A 15,190-nucleotide genomic window follows, 5' to 3' on the forward strand; every position below is an offset into this window, starting at 1 on the left:
TTTAAAAATGTACCATATGTGTTATGTGTGTGTGTGTGTGTGTGTGTGTGTGTGTGTGTGTGTGTATAAAAGTAACTTGAAATTTATTTGATTTGACATTGTCTCAAGAACCCTAGGTTTCGTTATTGATACCTCAGGGTGTCATAGAAAGACAGTTGAATCTCGCTGATCTGGATTCAGATCAGTGAAGATTAGTGGGATCCAGAAAGAAGTAGTTTTGGTTCCTGCTCAGTTAGTCCTCAGGTGTTTGCATAACTAACCCAGCTGGACTTGGCAAATGCAGTAAGCCACCCAAGGAAACCAAAATGGTAGTTTTTGCCCAAATTTCATCATTCATTTTAATTTCCTACTCAGTTCTTATTTTTCAATCAAATGTCTTCTTTTTCCCTAGGGAATTTTTTAGTTCAGGACCTAGAACCAGATGTACCTGCTGTAGAGAGATTAACACAGAAGCTGTGTTTTAGGAGCCTCCATCATCTGTGTGGGGGTACACATTTGTGTGTAACAGCATATCTGTGTCATTTCTAAACTCCCAAGGGAAACATTTCAATTGCCAGTTCACCAAAAGGTTAAATGCTCATTGAGTCAATGACCACTGTCCTGCAGAGAAGTTGAAATAAATAGTAAAGCTTAAGTTTTGACTGGTGCTTAGACATTTCCTAGTTACGTTAAAATTAACTCAAGCAGACAGCAGCACATTAACCTGAATCACACCTGTGAGGAATTTACCTTTTAAATTGGCTTTTCTTTTTTCATCTCCAGGGCCTTAATAAAAGTGTGTTAATACACATGACTATTTTACAATGATAGCGCTAAATAATTTATTTTTTATTTCAAGAAAGAGAAATACACCTTAGAAAAACAAAACCCAAGATTTTATTTTATTTTTAAAGCCATATTTTTGTGCTGGTAGCACTTAGATTGTTCCCCATGTGAGATCCATATCTGCATTTCATTACCTGGGTTTGTTCTAAAGAAGATTTATTTTTGTTCTGTGAATAATTTTTGATGGTTCTTGTACATGTACAGATAGAGATACGTTTGAGGTCTTTTATTGATAATCTTACAAAGAATTCAAATAAACTTTAACTTTAAACATTTCAGACTAAAGTTGCTATGGTATGTGACATGTTACTCTCTTATTTCTTGCATGTATATCTGGGTGATTAGGACACTTGGAGAAAGACCAGGAAAAAAAAAATGTATGCAGGAACATTATTCTGAAGGTATATTTTAACATTAAAACAATGTTGTAGAATTTCCCAACTTACAGGTAAGAAATATTTAGATTTAGGGCAAATAGCATGAACATACAGTATGGTTTTGTGATAAGACCCCAGAGAGCTCCTCATTCTGCAGAATTTAAAATCCCTTTAATAGATTGTCACTGGTAAAGAAAGCAGCCTCTGTATTTGGAACTATGGCCCCACTTGGCTTCCCAAACCACTACTGTCCTCTCTTAGTTTCCCAGAGAGATTAATGGTGTTTGTTTCAGGATTTGGGATTTTTTTTGTTTTGATTTATTTATTTTATTTTATTTTTGGTTCTTGTTTGCTTGTCATTCTCAAAGTTATTGTTCCCAAATACCTCCACCTTCCCTCATTTCATACCAGTTGCATATGTCATTTTCTTTTGTGCTGGTGGAGGTCTGAGTTCCACAGCTAGCCTCTTCGCATATGTGGAGTTATTTCTCCTTCTGAGCTTCTTGGAATTAAAAAGTGAAAATGCTCTTAAAACCCAGAGAAGACTGTGTGAGAAGGAAACTGCATGAGCTATTTTTTGTTTACTTCAAAGCCAACCCATTTCAATCTGAATTGCTCATCACCTAACGTTTGCTTTAAGACTTCATGGATCTGAAACATCAAAAAGAGAAAAACTGTTAATACTGTCTTGTCGTCTATATCCTAAACTGTCCACCTATATACCCTTCATTTTTCTCAGCCTCTCTCCAGCTGCCTGCCTTTTGTCATTAGCACTGTCACCAATGGGAAGGCACATAAATCAGTTTGTTAGGCCCTTTCCAACACCCCAGCCAACAAAAAGAAAGTTTGATGGCAAAGGAGGCTAAAACAAATGACTTAAATCAGTGCTTCTCAACTGGGACTGTTCATCAGAATCACTGCAGAACTTAAACACACACAGCAGGACTGCCTTTGAGTTCCTCCACTGAACAAGTCCATAGACTGTCTCTGAGGACTGGGGCCACGCTTTTCTTTAACTTCCCCAGGGATTCTAACCTCAGCAGGGCTAACAACCACTAGTCCCTACCAAGCTCTGAGCACAGTGTGTGTCTGTGACAATGTTTCTCCCTATCTTTGTCCCTGGAACTGGAATAAGTCAGCTATAGGTGTTTGTCTTCTATGTGGAATTTTAAAATGCTGCTAAAACTAATGATATATATTCTACCTTTCTCACACACACCTTGTCCCTACCAATTCCATCCTTTAAATCTGCGAGATAGACATTCTCTCCATTAATATGGGATAGATATATTCCAACAAAGGTGGCCAGAAGATGGAATTCTCCATTTGGACCCCAATCTTCCTAATATTGGCTTTAATTTAAGACAGAAGGTAGATTGCTTCTGGTTTGGTCTCCCTACCCTCTCCTCACCCCACCCCCACCCCCACCCCACCCCCCAAAAAATCCTTGACATTTATAGAGCGATATTCAACACTTCAGTCTTCAGTTACTTGGACTTTTACAAAAAAAAAAAAAAAAGTATCAGATGCTGAAATTGCAACTTTTATAGCTGTTCTTTCTTCAATAGCAAAATGCACTAAAAGCTCGCCAGTCCCCCTCCCCGTTCCCTGGCAGACACACACATACGCACGCACACACACACACGCACACACACACACCACAGTTCTTTCTAGAAACCTGAGATTGCGAGGTTTTAGAATAAATTGCCTAGGTGTTCTTTCTTTGGCCTGTGAGTAAACTGCAATAATCTACAAGATCCATGCCAATCTGTAAAGTTATGGTATGGGCTGGATGACCCATAATGAGCTCTCTGGCTCTGACATTATATGATTATCTGATATAACTGAAATATGTGCCCTTAGGCCATATTCGAAATCAACTTGAGGCTTTTGTCACAATATTTAGGAATAATTCTTCCTCTTGACAATCTACCATCTCTCACATACTAGTACTTTAAAAGAACAAGGAGAAAAAAACTCCTGGAAGAAATGTATATTTAGAACAATAATAATATTGATAATAATAGCTAAAGTTTATGTTTATTGAGCACTTACTATGTGTCCATTTGCTAAGCACTTGGAATATTTCATTTAATCTAATACCAACCATATGAGTTAGGTACTGTTGTTCCTAACTTATGAGGAGACTGAGACTCGGAAAAATTAAGTTACTTACCCAAGGTCACCACAGTAAGTGGAAAGCCATGACCCAAATTCAGGTCCTTCTAACCTTCTGCCTTAATTTGTGTGTGTGTGCATTAATCCTCACCCGAGGATTTTTAAGAGAGAGGGAAAGACAGAAAGAAATATCGATGTGACAAAGACCCATAAATTGGTTGCCTCTGCAAGCACCCCAACCAGGGCCTGGGCTTGAGCCTGCAACTGAGGCATATGCCTTTGACTGGAATTGCATGGGGACCCTTCAGTCCAAAGGCTCAGTGGATACACTGAGCCAAACCCACTAGAGCTTTCTTTCTTCCTTCCTCTTTCTCTTTCTTTCTAGAGTTCAGGAAAATTTTTGGCAAAAGTTACAAAAAGATCTAAAAAGATCTCGGAACACGAGCCAACTTGTCACCATGAGCCAAAGTGATACACCATGAGCAATGGGAACAGATGAGCGAATTTTCCAAAGCTTTCTCTCTCCCTATATTGGTTTTGACAGTATCGCCTTGCATTGTCAAGTCATCTGGTCAGAATTAGAAGTGGGCAGAAATCTCACCTCACTCAAAAATTGGTCTTTCATATCTTCTGGGTCCATCAGAGCTGGGATGGTAAAATCTGCTTTCAGGATTCCAAAGAATTGCTCTGAAAAAGAAAGGGCTCCGTGGTTCAGGGGAAATTATCTTCCTGCCATTTGAAAACTTCAAGTTCTTAGCAGTCAGGTGTGCACCCTGGACACCACAGATGGTGCATGGTGATTAAGGGTTTCAAAAAGGAGAGGAAAGAAACTACTGAACTGGAGAATGCTTGGCCACAGTCACGACCAACCAACAGTGGCTGAAAGAGTCCCGTGTCGTAGGGTGACACTGGCCCTCCTCACACATCAGGCAGTTATTTTCCATTCTCTATTTCCCACCTTCCTCTTAATAACTCTCTTAAATAGATGCTGGAAATATACACCCCTACACCCCCTCCCTGGGCCCACATTCGTAAAGACCCTCTCTCCCCCAGGAAACTAAGTTCTCTGAGCCGAGAAACAAGCTCAGCCTTTGGCCGTGGGCCACTGTCATCATCACAGAACTACCAGCTCATAGTAAGACTACGGTATATTTGTATAGCAGTTTGTAAAGTACATAATTATGTCACTGTGATGTAGGCAGGGTCGTTTTTAACTCCACCCCTTTTGCAGGTGAGAAATGAGAGATTCACAGCGAGGAAAGGCTCCCTAAGCTTTCACAGCCCTCAGGGTGCTAACTAGGATCCTCACCCTTGTTCCTCCTGCTGCTGCTGTTCCGAACCTTCCCACCATCTCACGCTGCCTCTTAAGAAGGTCTCAAGGAACCTGTGCGAAGGAGTGGCTGTCCACATCGAACTGCTTACTTGTTACAAGTAAGCGGGAGCTTGGTAACCAGAAGCAGTTACCTGATTCTGGCGCCGGGTTTTTTCCTTGTGGCTCCGGGTGGTTAGATGCGCTCACGTGTTGGGCCTGCGCGGCAGCAGTTGTATCTCTTATGTCAGTTCCACTTTCTTCACTGGGCACAGCTGCAGGAGGGGAAATGAAGGAGTTGTTGCAAAGATGGCCAGGAGCAAGGCAGTCTGAGGTTGGTGACTGCCCCTGGGCTGGGAGACACGCCTGGGCCTCACTGCCCATGCACACAGTTGCTGCAGAAACGTTCGGGTGGGAAGCTGAGCCCCTGCCAGTCCTTTTTCCTGCAAGCTGATGTTCCAGCCCTGGAGTTGCTACTCCATCATCTCACAAAGTGCCCCTGGTACAGGATGTGTGGGGCTTGTGCAATGTTAGGAGATTTCTACTCAGGAGCAAATGTTTTCTTTTGGCAATTCCTACCCAAGAGGCCCCGACCCCTTGTGTCTGACAGCCACACTGAGCCCCACCATGGCATCCAGGGACCCCCAACATCTCCATCAAAGCGTGTTATCAAAATATTCCAGAACCAAGCTCAGCAGCCCCCTCTTGCCCTGCGTGGCTGCCCATCTGCTGAGGACCCCAGGTGCCCTCAGCCGCTCCCTTACTCCCTGCCACTTGTTCTCATGTTCAGTCACCAAAGTCCTGTCAGTGCCTTGCAGATACCTTTTATTTCAAACATGGAAATAACCATGTTTTTATGGTATATTACTGTAAAGTATTAAGCAAAAGTATCCCTCCGCTGGCCCAGGGGCAACCACTATTAACTTGAATTTTTTTAATTTAAATGCATAAAAATCTACCTTATTCTAATATATATATATATATATATATATATATATATATATAGAGAGAGAGAGAGAGAGAGAGAGAGAGAGAGAGAGAGAGAGAGAGAGAGATTTCAGAGAGGGAGGGAGAGATAGAAACATCAATGATGAGAGAGAATCATTGACTGCCTCCTGCACGCCCCACACTGGGGATCGAGCCTGAAACCTGGGCGTGTGCCCTTGATTGGAATTGAACCTAGGACCCTTCAGTCTGCAGGCCGACGCTCTATCCACTGAGCCAAACCAGCTAGGGCAAGGCTGTGCAGTATTTCATCGAATGTACCCAAACTTATTTCACCAACTTGCTTTCAGTGGACATTAGATTGCCTCCAGTTTTTCAATGTAATAAAAAGTACTGCAACCAACAACCCCGTGTGTAGAGGATGCGTGTGTATGTGTACACCTTGTGCTATTAATTCCTTAATAAATGTCCATGGGTAGAATTTCTGAATGGAAGAGTGTGCCCATTTCAAAACTGACATATATTGCCAGGATGGCAGCGCCAGTTTACTTTCCTACCCAATGTCTGAGATCGCTGATTTTCCCTCATTCTCATCAGCTTTATCACCCTTTAAATCTTTGCCAAACTGGTAAGTAAAAAAATTTCATTGAAAAAATACAACTTCTTGGTATTCATCACTCCCTTCTGGCCTGCAAAGTTTCTGTTGAGAAATCAGCTGACAGTCGTATGGGTATTCCCTTGTAGGTAACTGAGTTTCTTTCTCTTGCTGTTTTTAAGATTCTCTCTTTATCTTTTGCTCTTGGCATTTTAATTATGATGTGTCTTGGTGTGGTCCTCTTTGGATTACTTTTGTTTGGGGTTCTCCGCGCTTCTTGGACCTGTAAGTCCTTTTCTTTCACCAGGTGAGGGAAGTTTTCTGTCATTATTTCTTCAAATAGGTTTTCAATATCTTGCTCTCTCTCATCTTCTGGCACCCCTATAATTCTGATGTTGGTACGCTTGAAGCTGTCCCAGAGGCTCCTTACACTATCCTCGCATTTTTGGATTCTTTTTTCATTTTGCTTTTCCGGTTGGGTGTTTTTTGCTTCCTCGAATTTCAAATCATTGGGAGGAGGGGAGTTATGGGGGCGGGGGGGGGGGGGGGGAGAGGAACAAATGTAATAATCTGAACAATAAAGATTTAATTAAAAAAATAATAATAAAATAAAATAATAATAAACAAAAAGAAAAAATACAGCTTGCTTTTAATTTGCATTTCTGTGATAAAGCTGAGCATTTTTAAAAATGTGTTTGTATTTCTATCTCTTCAGTTAATGTCACTTGCATACGATGTAAAATCAATTCCCTCACGCCCCTTCTCATTCTGCTGCTCCAGACCTCCCCTGGGTTCCACTCCTGGCCGGCCTCCTCCTCAAATGACATCTTCCTTCCCCACCCCAAGAATGGTCAATGTCTTTAAGGAAATGAGTAAATCTGTAAAGTCCAGAAACACATCTCATCACCTGAATATCACCACTGTTAACATTTTTCAGACATTTCCTCCCAATCTGTTGTTTCCTTTCAACATTGTGTGACTGTGTTGTGTGTATAATGTTGATTCATGCTTTTTTTCCTTCAGCATCTTAACACAGTCATTGTCCCATGTCATCATAACCGCCTTGCTTATTATTAGCTGCAGATCTGAGCATTTGGCTCACTCTGATGGTTCCACCACTGGCTGTGGGATCTAGTCCTTCAGAGTTTGGCCCCAGTCTACCTCTTCCCACTCACCCCTTGCCACTCCCTTCCCAAAAATGTGACCTCCATCCAGTCACATCAGACCGCTGGCCATTCCCAAACCACACACTTTCATGCCTACCTGCCTTTGCCTGTGCAAATCCCTCTGCTCTCTGCTGCCTGATGAAATCCCCCCATTACCTTTTGTCCAATTGTAGTCATTCCCCCTTACCCCTGGGGATTTAGTTCCAATTTCCTCCATGGGTGCTTGAAACCATGGACAATAGCAAATCCTATACATACACTTATGTTTTTTCCTATACATGCATACCTGTGATAAAATTTTATTTATAAATTAGGCACAGTAAGAGATTAACTTTGCCTGTGCTAATCCCTCTCCCTCTCCCCCGCCCCCTCTCCTTCCCCCTCCCTTACTCCCTCTCCCTCTCATTCTCTTCTCCCTCTTTCAATTGATGGCTACTAAGTGTCTGATGGGCAGGTAGCCCATCCAGCAGCGATTTTCAACCTTTTTCACCTCGTGGCACAAACTGATTACTAAAATCACTGCTGTACAGTGTGGGCAGCGTGAGACAGCCCAAGATTTCATCATATTATTCAGAACCACGCACAGTTTAAATCGTATGAATTGTTCATTTCTGGAATTTTCCATGTAATACATATTTTGAGACTGTGGTCGACCACAGGTAACACACAGAGTAAAACCCTGGGTAAGAGGGACTCCTGTACCACCTTCCCAGGCAGAGGGGAAGCGCTCCTGCCAGGGCTCTGGTTCGCACTGGAGCGGCGCCTTCCGAACTGCAGGGCTGTCGCGCTCTGTCAGCCCTTGGCTCAGCTCTTGCAGAAACAGGAAGAGGCCCTGCTGGTCTTGGTGTCCACAGTCCGCGGCCTGTGCAGAACAGGCCCTCGGGAAGTGGCTGCTGGGTTAAACCATCGCCCTGCGTGCAAGAACACGCTCCTCCAGGCCCGGAGAGGACACGAGGCACAGGACAGCCCCTGCCCGGGAGATTCCACAGTCTCATGGATTCATCATGGTGGTGGTTCACAATCATTTGTAATGAATAAGATTAAAATGAGGCCAGCCCTGTCTATCCAATAAGATAAGGACAGAGACAGGAGATGAATGAATCACTAATCATTTCACTAGAGCCCTGAGGCTAAAATGGCAATAACCACCAGATGCCAGACCCTGAAAGCGACCTCACGGCAATGGCATTGCCCCCCGCCCCCGCCCGCCCGCCCCCCGTTTAAAGATGAGAAAAATGAAGTTCCGAGAGGGTAGGAAACTTGCCTAAGGACACACAGTAGGTAGTAGAGCCAACATTCCGTCTTTTGTATCTAAGTAGAGGGTTTCTCCCCCGCCGCCCCCCACATGACCCAGGAGGATGGGGCGGCACTGGCTCGGGGGACAGCATCCCCTGCGGCGGGGCCAGGCCTGTGGCCCAGCACCCCCACCTGCCCAGCCTCAACCCCCCACCTGGGCGTGGAAGCCAGGGCGGGGCTCCCCACAGGAGGCGCTACGGGGTCCCCAGGGCCCAGCCTCGCGGGCAGGCGGCGGGCGCGTGCTCCGCCCTGGCCGCTCCCGGCAGCCCCTGCGCGGGCCGCCCATCCGGGGCGCGGGGGGCGCGGTGTTCCTCCCGCAGCGGGCTCCCTGAACCCGAAGACCCCGAGCCGCAGTCTTGGGCCCGGAAATCTCTCCGAGGCTGGGAGCCGCACGACCCGAGGCAGGTAAGTGGCGGACACACAGCACCGCCATCCTGGGGGAAACTGAGGCACCGCCGGGGAAGCCGAGCCAGCTCCTCCCCCCCCCGCCCCCGCCGCTGCCCCCGCGGGGTCACGGACCTGCCGTAGGTCACGGGTCCAGGGCCCTTCCTTGGGGACAGAGGCGACCCTGGGCGCCGGGGCCTGGGGAGCTGCGGGGCGCCCAGGGCTGGCTGCATAGGCCCCGGGCACTGGGAGGAAGGAGGGAGGAAGCCCGCGTCCCACGGTGACCCGGCCCTGCCTTGGCCCTGCGCACCCACTGTGACAGGGAGGCCTCCTGACCCCGCTGGGTGCGGCCGGGGTGGCAACAGGTGCCAGTTGAGACCCTAGCTGCGGTTCTCAACCTGTGAGTCGCGACCCCTGAAAATACATCCTGCATATCAGATATTTCCATTACGACTCATACCAGTAGCAAAATTACAGTTATGAAGTAGCAACGAAAATAATTTTATGGTTGGGGGGTCACCACATCATGAGGAACTGTATTAAAGGGTCGCAGCATTAGGAAGGTTGAGAACCACCAGAGGGAGAGCAGATGACACTCTCTCCAGGCTCCTGAACCAAATCTGACCACAGACGTTCCTTAGCAGCTCACAGGGGGCCCCTGCAGGATCTGGGGGTCCCCGCCCAGTACCCCCAACCCACCTGCAGCTCCTACCTGCAAGCTGCCACCCAGTCTCCCTCCACTCCCCTTTGCAAGCTCTTTGCCTTTCAAATCACCTCCTCCTCCTGGAACCCCCAGGAGCTGGGGCGGGCCCCTTCCATGTCCCCCTCTTGCCTCTGACTACACAGTCCCCACCGCCTTTGGCAGGTTTCTCCCAGCGGGCCCTCAGCTCCTTCTGGCTAGACCCTGCCTTCTGTCTGTGTCCCCAGAATGAATGAAGCTCTGGGAGCAAATCCCCTACTTTCCTCCCCGTCCTCAAAAAGGGCAGTATTACTACCTTTGTCTGACGTAGGAATCTGTCAGGAAGCCAGCAGAACTGGGAATGTGCCCTCAGTTTATCCTACTTGGCTTCGAAACGCTTGGGAAGCAACGTGAAGTAGTAGTTGTGAAGATGCTTCAGGAATTTAAAAATGCTGACGGAACACTGTCACTGTCATTCCCAGCCATGTCCCCACACCTCGTCCCCACAGCTGGCCTCTCCTCTCCGCTCCTCCCAGAACTAGAAGGGATTCCACAGGCACCTCCCTTGGGCGTCCCTCTCTGGATACCCAGCCTCAAAGGCCTCTGATGCTGTTTCGCTCAGCGTCTCAGGCCCTGGTCACCTCACCTGAGAGACTGCACAGCCTCCCTTGGCCTCCTGGCCCCGGAACCGCAAGTTCAGAGGCCCAGGTCAAGGAGGGGGGTTGATGGTGACCGAGGCCTCCTTCTCCGACCCCAGCTCACCAGCCGGTACTGACACTGGGAAATCCCTCTCGGTGTGAGTCAGTGGCCCTTGGTTGCCACCCAGTTGGCTCACCTCTTTTCTGGCCTCTCCCGGGCCCTCTGGGAGGACCATGGGACCCACCTGTGCTGCCGCTTTCAGGCCACCCTCTCCACTTCCAGACCCCGGAGACCCCAGGATCCAGCCAAGAATTGGGCCGCGCACCCTACAGAGCAGGAAACAGTTGTGTACCTGGTCTGGGCTTCACCCCCTCAGTCACTTCCGAGGAGGGAGCGTGGACAAGCTGCGGGAGCGCTGCCGACTGCCGGTGTCCAAGAGAGGGGTCTGCAAGTAGAGACTGGGGGTGAGTGTGAGGGGACCCCGCTCCCAGGTCTGTCACAGGCACCGCTCATCACAGACCAGACTCTGGAGGACGCATGTATTGTACACCTGGTCGTGCCCACCACAGCTTCAGTCCGCACAACAGCTCTGCAAGGGAGGAACCATCCTTCTGATTCTACACAATAAGGAGTTTCTTTGGGGCTGATAAAAATGTCCTAAATTTAGGTAGTGCTGATTGGACAATCCTGTGAATGTACTAAAACCCATTGAATCAGACACTTCAAAAGAGTGAATTTTATCACAATAAAGCTGTTACCAAAAAAGAAGGAAAGGAAGAAGATAAGAGGAAGCCTGCTGCTGAGGAGGCAAACTATGCACAAGATATAAACACCCAGGGTGGTTTCTGGCGCTCGGCATTCACAGTGACAATAGCACTGACAGTCGCTAAAATCTGCTGGGTGCTCACTCTGTGCCAGGGGCTCTCCGAGGTCCTTTATATGCGTCCTCATTCAGCCCTCAAAGCCATGGTGAGGCGGGTTATCCGGGTCATTGGTACCATTTTGTTAAATATATTTTCCAGATGAAAAGGAGACTCTTTTCTAGCAAGTGATAAAATCTGATTCCAAAGCCCCAGCTTTCAACCACTTCATTGCCCAATAACCAGTTCCTTTTGCTAATTGCGAATGCCCTGAGGCTGGATGGGGCCTGGTCCATTCTTTAAAGAGCTCCCAGAATTAAAATAAGCACAGCTCCAAAACTCAGTTACCCTTCGACTAGAAGTGCTGCCTTAAGTCTATCCTCAGTGCCTCCTGCTGCCAAGCAAACCCACTTCCCATCCCATGCAGACCCAGGGCCAGCAGGAAGGACTGCCACGCACCATAGAAGCAGATGAAGGGTTGCAGGGAGGAGCAGACCACTGAATAAACTCTGGGGGTGTAGCGTACGTAGGTGCGGAACCCCGCACACAGTCCTGCCCCAAACTTGGGCACCTGCAGCCAGGAGGGGATGCTGGCACCCAAGTCGCTGGACCAGCTTAGAGACCCAGAGGCCGCGTTGAAGTAGAGGCCAATCCAGGCCTCGGTCTCACTGGTGATGGACTTCAGGACCTCCATGCCTGCCTCGTCAGTCACCATCTGCAGGTCGGCCAGGTCTGTGTGGTAGGTACGGCAGTACAGCAGGGCTGACAGCCATGTCATCCGTTGGTTAAACCGCTTGAAGGTCAGTCTGCCAATCTGGACCACCGCTGGGGGCAAAGAACAGAGAGACCACACACCTGTGATTCTAAACAAGGGAAGTTTGGAAAGGGCAAGCTTTGGCACCACCCGAGGGATTGATTCCGGACGGAGACCTGAGAAAGGAAACACCTCTGTTTGCGGAATTGGGAGTCACATCCTCAGATGCAAATGGGGCCCCTAACTCTGACACATACCTGTTCACCGAAGCCCATCAAGATTTGCCTGGCATTTCCCTCACTTCCCCTGTCTGAACTGATTTTTAAAGCATGTAGCACTCACCAGTCCTGAGCTTCGCAGGTGGATACATCATCTTTTAAAATCCTCACTATAACCCTGAGAAGTAGATGTTACCAACTCCATTTTATAGAGGAGAAGAGAAAGGCTTAGGGAGGTGACGACCTGCCCAAACTCATGCCATATCGCCTGGCAAGACCTGGCTGTGCCCACCTTGGAAAATTGTCATTTTTACTCTACAACTCCATACTCCATAACAGGTAGAAAACCAACTCCACAAGACTGGCTGATTGAGAAGTGTATTTCCTTTGCCATAGAATTTTTCTACACCAGACATGAAGGAGGGACATAACTTTAATACCAGGGCAGTGATATCCAGAGGGATATCCTCCACTCCCTACAAGAGGGATAGGCCTGGGCTGTGAGGAGGTGCCTCCCGCACCTCACCCCCAAGCCATGGAAGTGGGGGCATCTGAAGAGCTGGGATGCAGCCTGGGCTCTGCCACTGTTTGATTGGGGCCCTTGACCAAGTCACCTCCGCCACTGGGTCCACTTAATAACAAAGGCACTGACTCTCTCCAGGGGTGTCAGCCTGGGGGCAGCAAAGCCAGGGATCCCACAGCGGGTGGAGGGGTGTGGGGGGGGCCCAGGTGTGGCAACCCTGCCAGCTGGTTTCAGTGGATAAGTGAAGCAGAAGGCAGGCTCCTGGGTCTGCACCTGGCTTTGGAGTGGTGGTCAGGCTGAGAATGGGCTCCTCAAGGTTGTAGCGTAGCTCCTCAGGATCTGGAAAACAGAAACAGACCTCAAGCTATGGGGCAGGTGTGGGCTGCCGGGGATCCTCTGCAGGCACCAGGAACTGCCAAGTTGAACTTGGTAGAAGCCTAGCTCAAGGTTAGACAGGCTCCTTTGTTCCTATTTACATGTATTCTATAAAAGTATCTATTGAGCTATTTTGTATGGCAGATGGTATTCTAGGCCCTGGAAAAATAGCAGAAATAAGATAAGCAGGATCTTTGCTCTCAAAGAAAATAGCAGAAGGAACCCGCCTTGCGGCAAGGGCCAGGTCCTAAGGTGGGAAGGGGCCACATGGGTTTGAGGAGCAGAAAGCAGCCAGTGTAGCCAGGGGGAGAAATAGGACATGAGGCCAAAGAGATCAAGCAGATCAGGTGGCTACCAAGCGGTGTGATTCTAAGGACTGAGGGGACCTATTGAATGTGTGTAAGCAAAATGTCTGATTTACATTTTTAAGAGTTCCTTGGACAGAGAGCCCACTGTAGGTGGGGCAGACCCGGGGAGGAGGGGTGTGCTAGTGGGTGGGCCCGCAGAGAGAGAAGTGGGTAGAGTCTTGGTGGCGCCCTAGACACCAGACTTAGTATGGGAAAGCATCTCATCACACTTCCTTGACGGGCTCCCGTCCTAGCACACCACTCCCACTGCATCCGGAATCCTAGGTCACACCTGGGCCACTGTGGGCTACATTTCAAGGCCCTGTGACAAACATGGTGGAGAATTGGGGACTCATCAGGTTGGTCCTCTGTGCCTCCTGTTTGAGGGGTCAGGGTGGTATTGAGTTGGGCAGGCCTTGACTGACAGAGAAAAGTAGAAACTGTCATTTTTACCAGGAAAGTGCTCTCTGGTCTCTAACCATCCCCTATGTGATCTCAGACAAAGGTCAGTGGAATGGGCCACCTGGGCAGAGGGGCCAACCCAGGGCAAGGATGACCAGCACCATGTGCATTGAGTACTGATGGGGGACCTCCTGCAGAGATGCCCCAAGGAGCTGGCCTCACCCACCCACTTCCCAGAAGCAGGAAGCCCCCCAGAGAGTGACTGGCCTACTCTCCTCCCCTCCCCGCCCCCAGGAGACAGAACCACCCTGTGCTTTAAGAAAAGATGAGAGACCTTGAATTCTGCTCATTCCTGCACAGATACAAATGAATCCCCAACCTGCCTGCCTTCTTCCTCTCTTTCTTTTTTCTCTTCTCCTAAATCTTTAATTGGCAGAAGGAGGGGACAAAGTGGAACATTCCAGATTTTACTTTTTCTCTACCCTGATTTTTACCCATTTTGCGGGCGGACTCTTGGAAATGAGGGACATAAGAGAGAAATGAAGGCTGAGCAATGTAGCCAATAGGGCTCAGGTAATTGTTAATCCCCAGAAAGACCTGAGCTCTCGCTTTCATTTGCCCGTGAAAAGTGGCCCTGGGAGGAAGATCGCGTCCAGACTGTGGCTGTGAACACACCGTAGTAGCAGATGAAGGGCTTCTGAGCTGTGCACGAGGCGGCCCCCAGGTTGGGGACAATGGACACGGAGTACAGCGTGGCGCAGATGCCCTCCTTGAAGACGGGCAGCGAGCTCCATATCGGAGTGGAGAAGGTGGAACCGCTGGACCAGCTCAGGCCGCCGATGCGCACGTTGTAGAAGAGGCCGATCCACGCCTGAGTGCCGCTGGTGAGGGTGTAGAGGGTCTTCATGCTGATCATGCTGTTCATGCTCTGCAGGTCGGCCAGGTCCGTGTGGTGCTCCCGGCAGTACCGCAGGGCGTCCAACCAGCTCAGCTTGTCCTCCACCCTCAAGAAGGTCTTGCCGTTGTTCACCAGCTCCTGGACTGGGGCAGGAGAGGCTGTCACCATCACTGTATGGCCATCTCCACCCCACCCCTAGTTCTCAAGGCCAGCCTCTTCTCTTCCACTCTGTCCCTTGCGGCTGGCCCTCCCGTTGCCCATAGCTCTGCCTCTCGGCCTTTGCACAAGCTTCTCTCTCGTCCCCGGAAGAACTGGCCACCTCTGTGTGCTCCCTCAATCCCCATATCTCCCCCTTCCCTTTGCCCAGCTAACGACTCAACCCTATGCCCCATTCTGGGCAGGTGCTCTGCCTGTATGCACCTTGTCAGTACTTAATAATAGTAGATAGTGTTTACTGAGCACTCATGATGTGCCCCTCGC

General features: G+C 48.7%; 1 protein-coding gene across 1 annotated transcript; it reads right to left on the bottom strand.

Annotated features, from left to right (window-relative positions):
• Positions 1-1,772: 1,772 nt before the first annotated feature.
• On the bottom strand, positions 1,773-14,878 carry CLEC20A (C-type lectin domain containing 20A; the record flags this gene model as incomplete). The annotated part of the gene is made up of 6 exons (XM_081113285.1): positions 1,773-1,853; positions 3,922-4,007; positions 10,686-10,778; positions 11,653-12,018; positions 12,962-13,027; positions 14,488-14,878. The coding sequence occupies 6 exons, from the start codon at positions 14,876-14,878 to the stop codon at positions 1,773-1,775; spliced, it is 1,083 nt and encodes a 360-aa protein (XP_080969411.1).
• Between the last annotated feature and the right edge of the window lie 312 nt (positions 14,879-15,190).

The sequence above is a fragment of the Myotis nattereri genome (genome assembly GCF_964212035.1).
Source record: "Myotis nattereri genome assembly, chromosome: 18".
Classification (NCBI taxonomy): domain Eukaryota; kingdom Metazoa; phylum Chordata; class Mammalia; order Chiroptera; family Vespertilionidae; genus Myotis; species Myotis nattereri.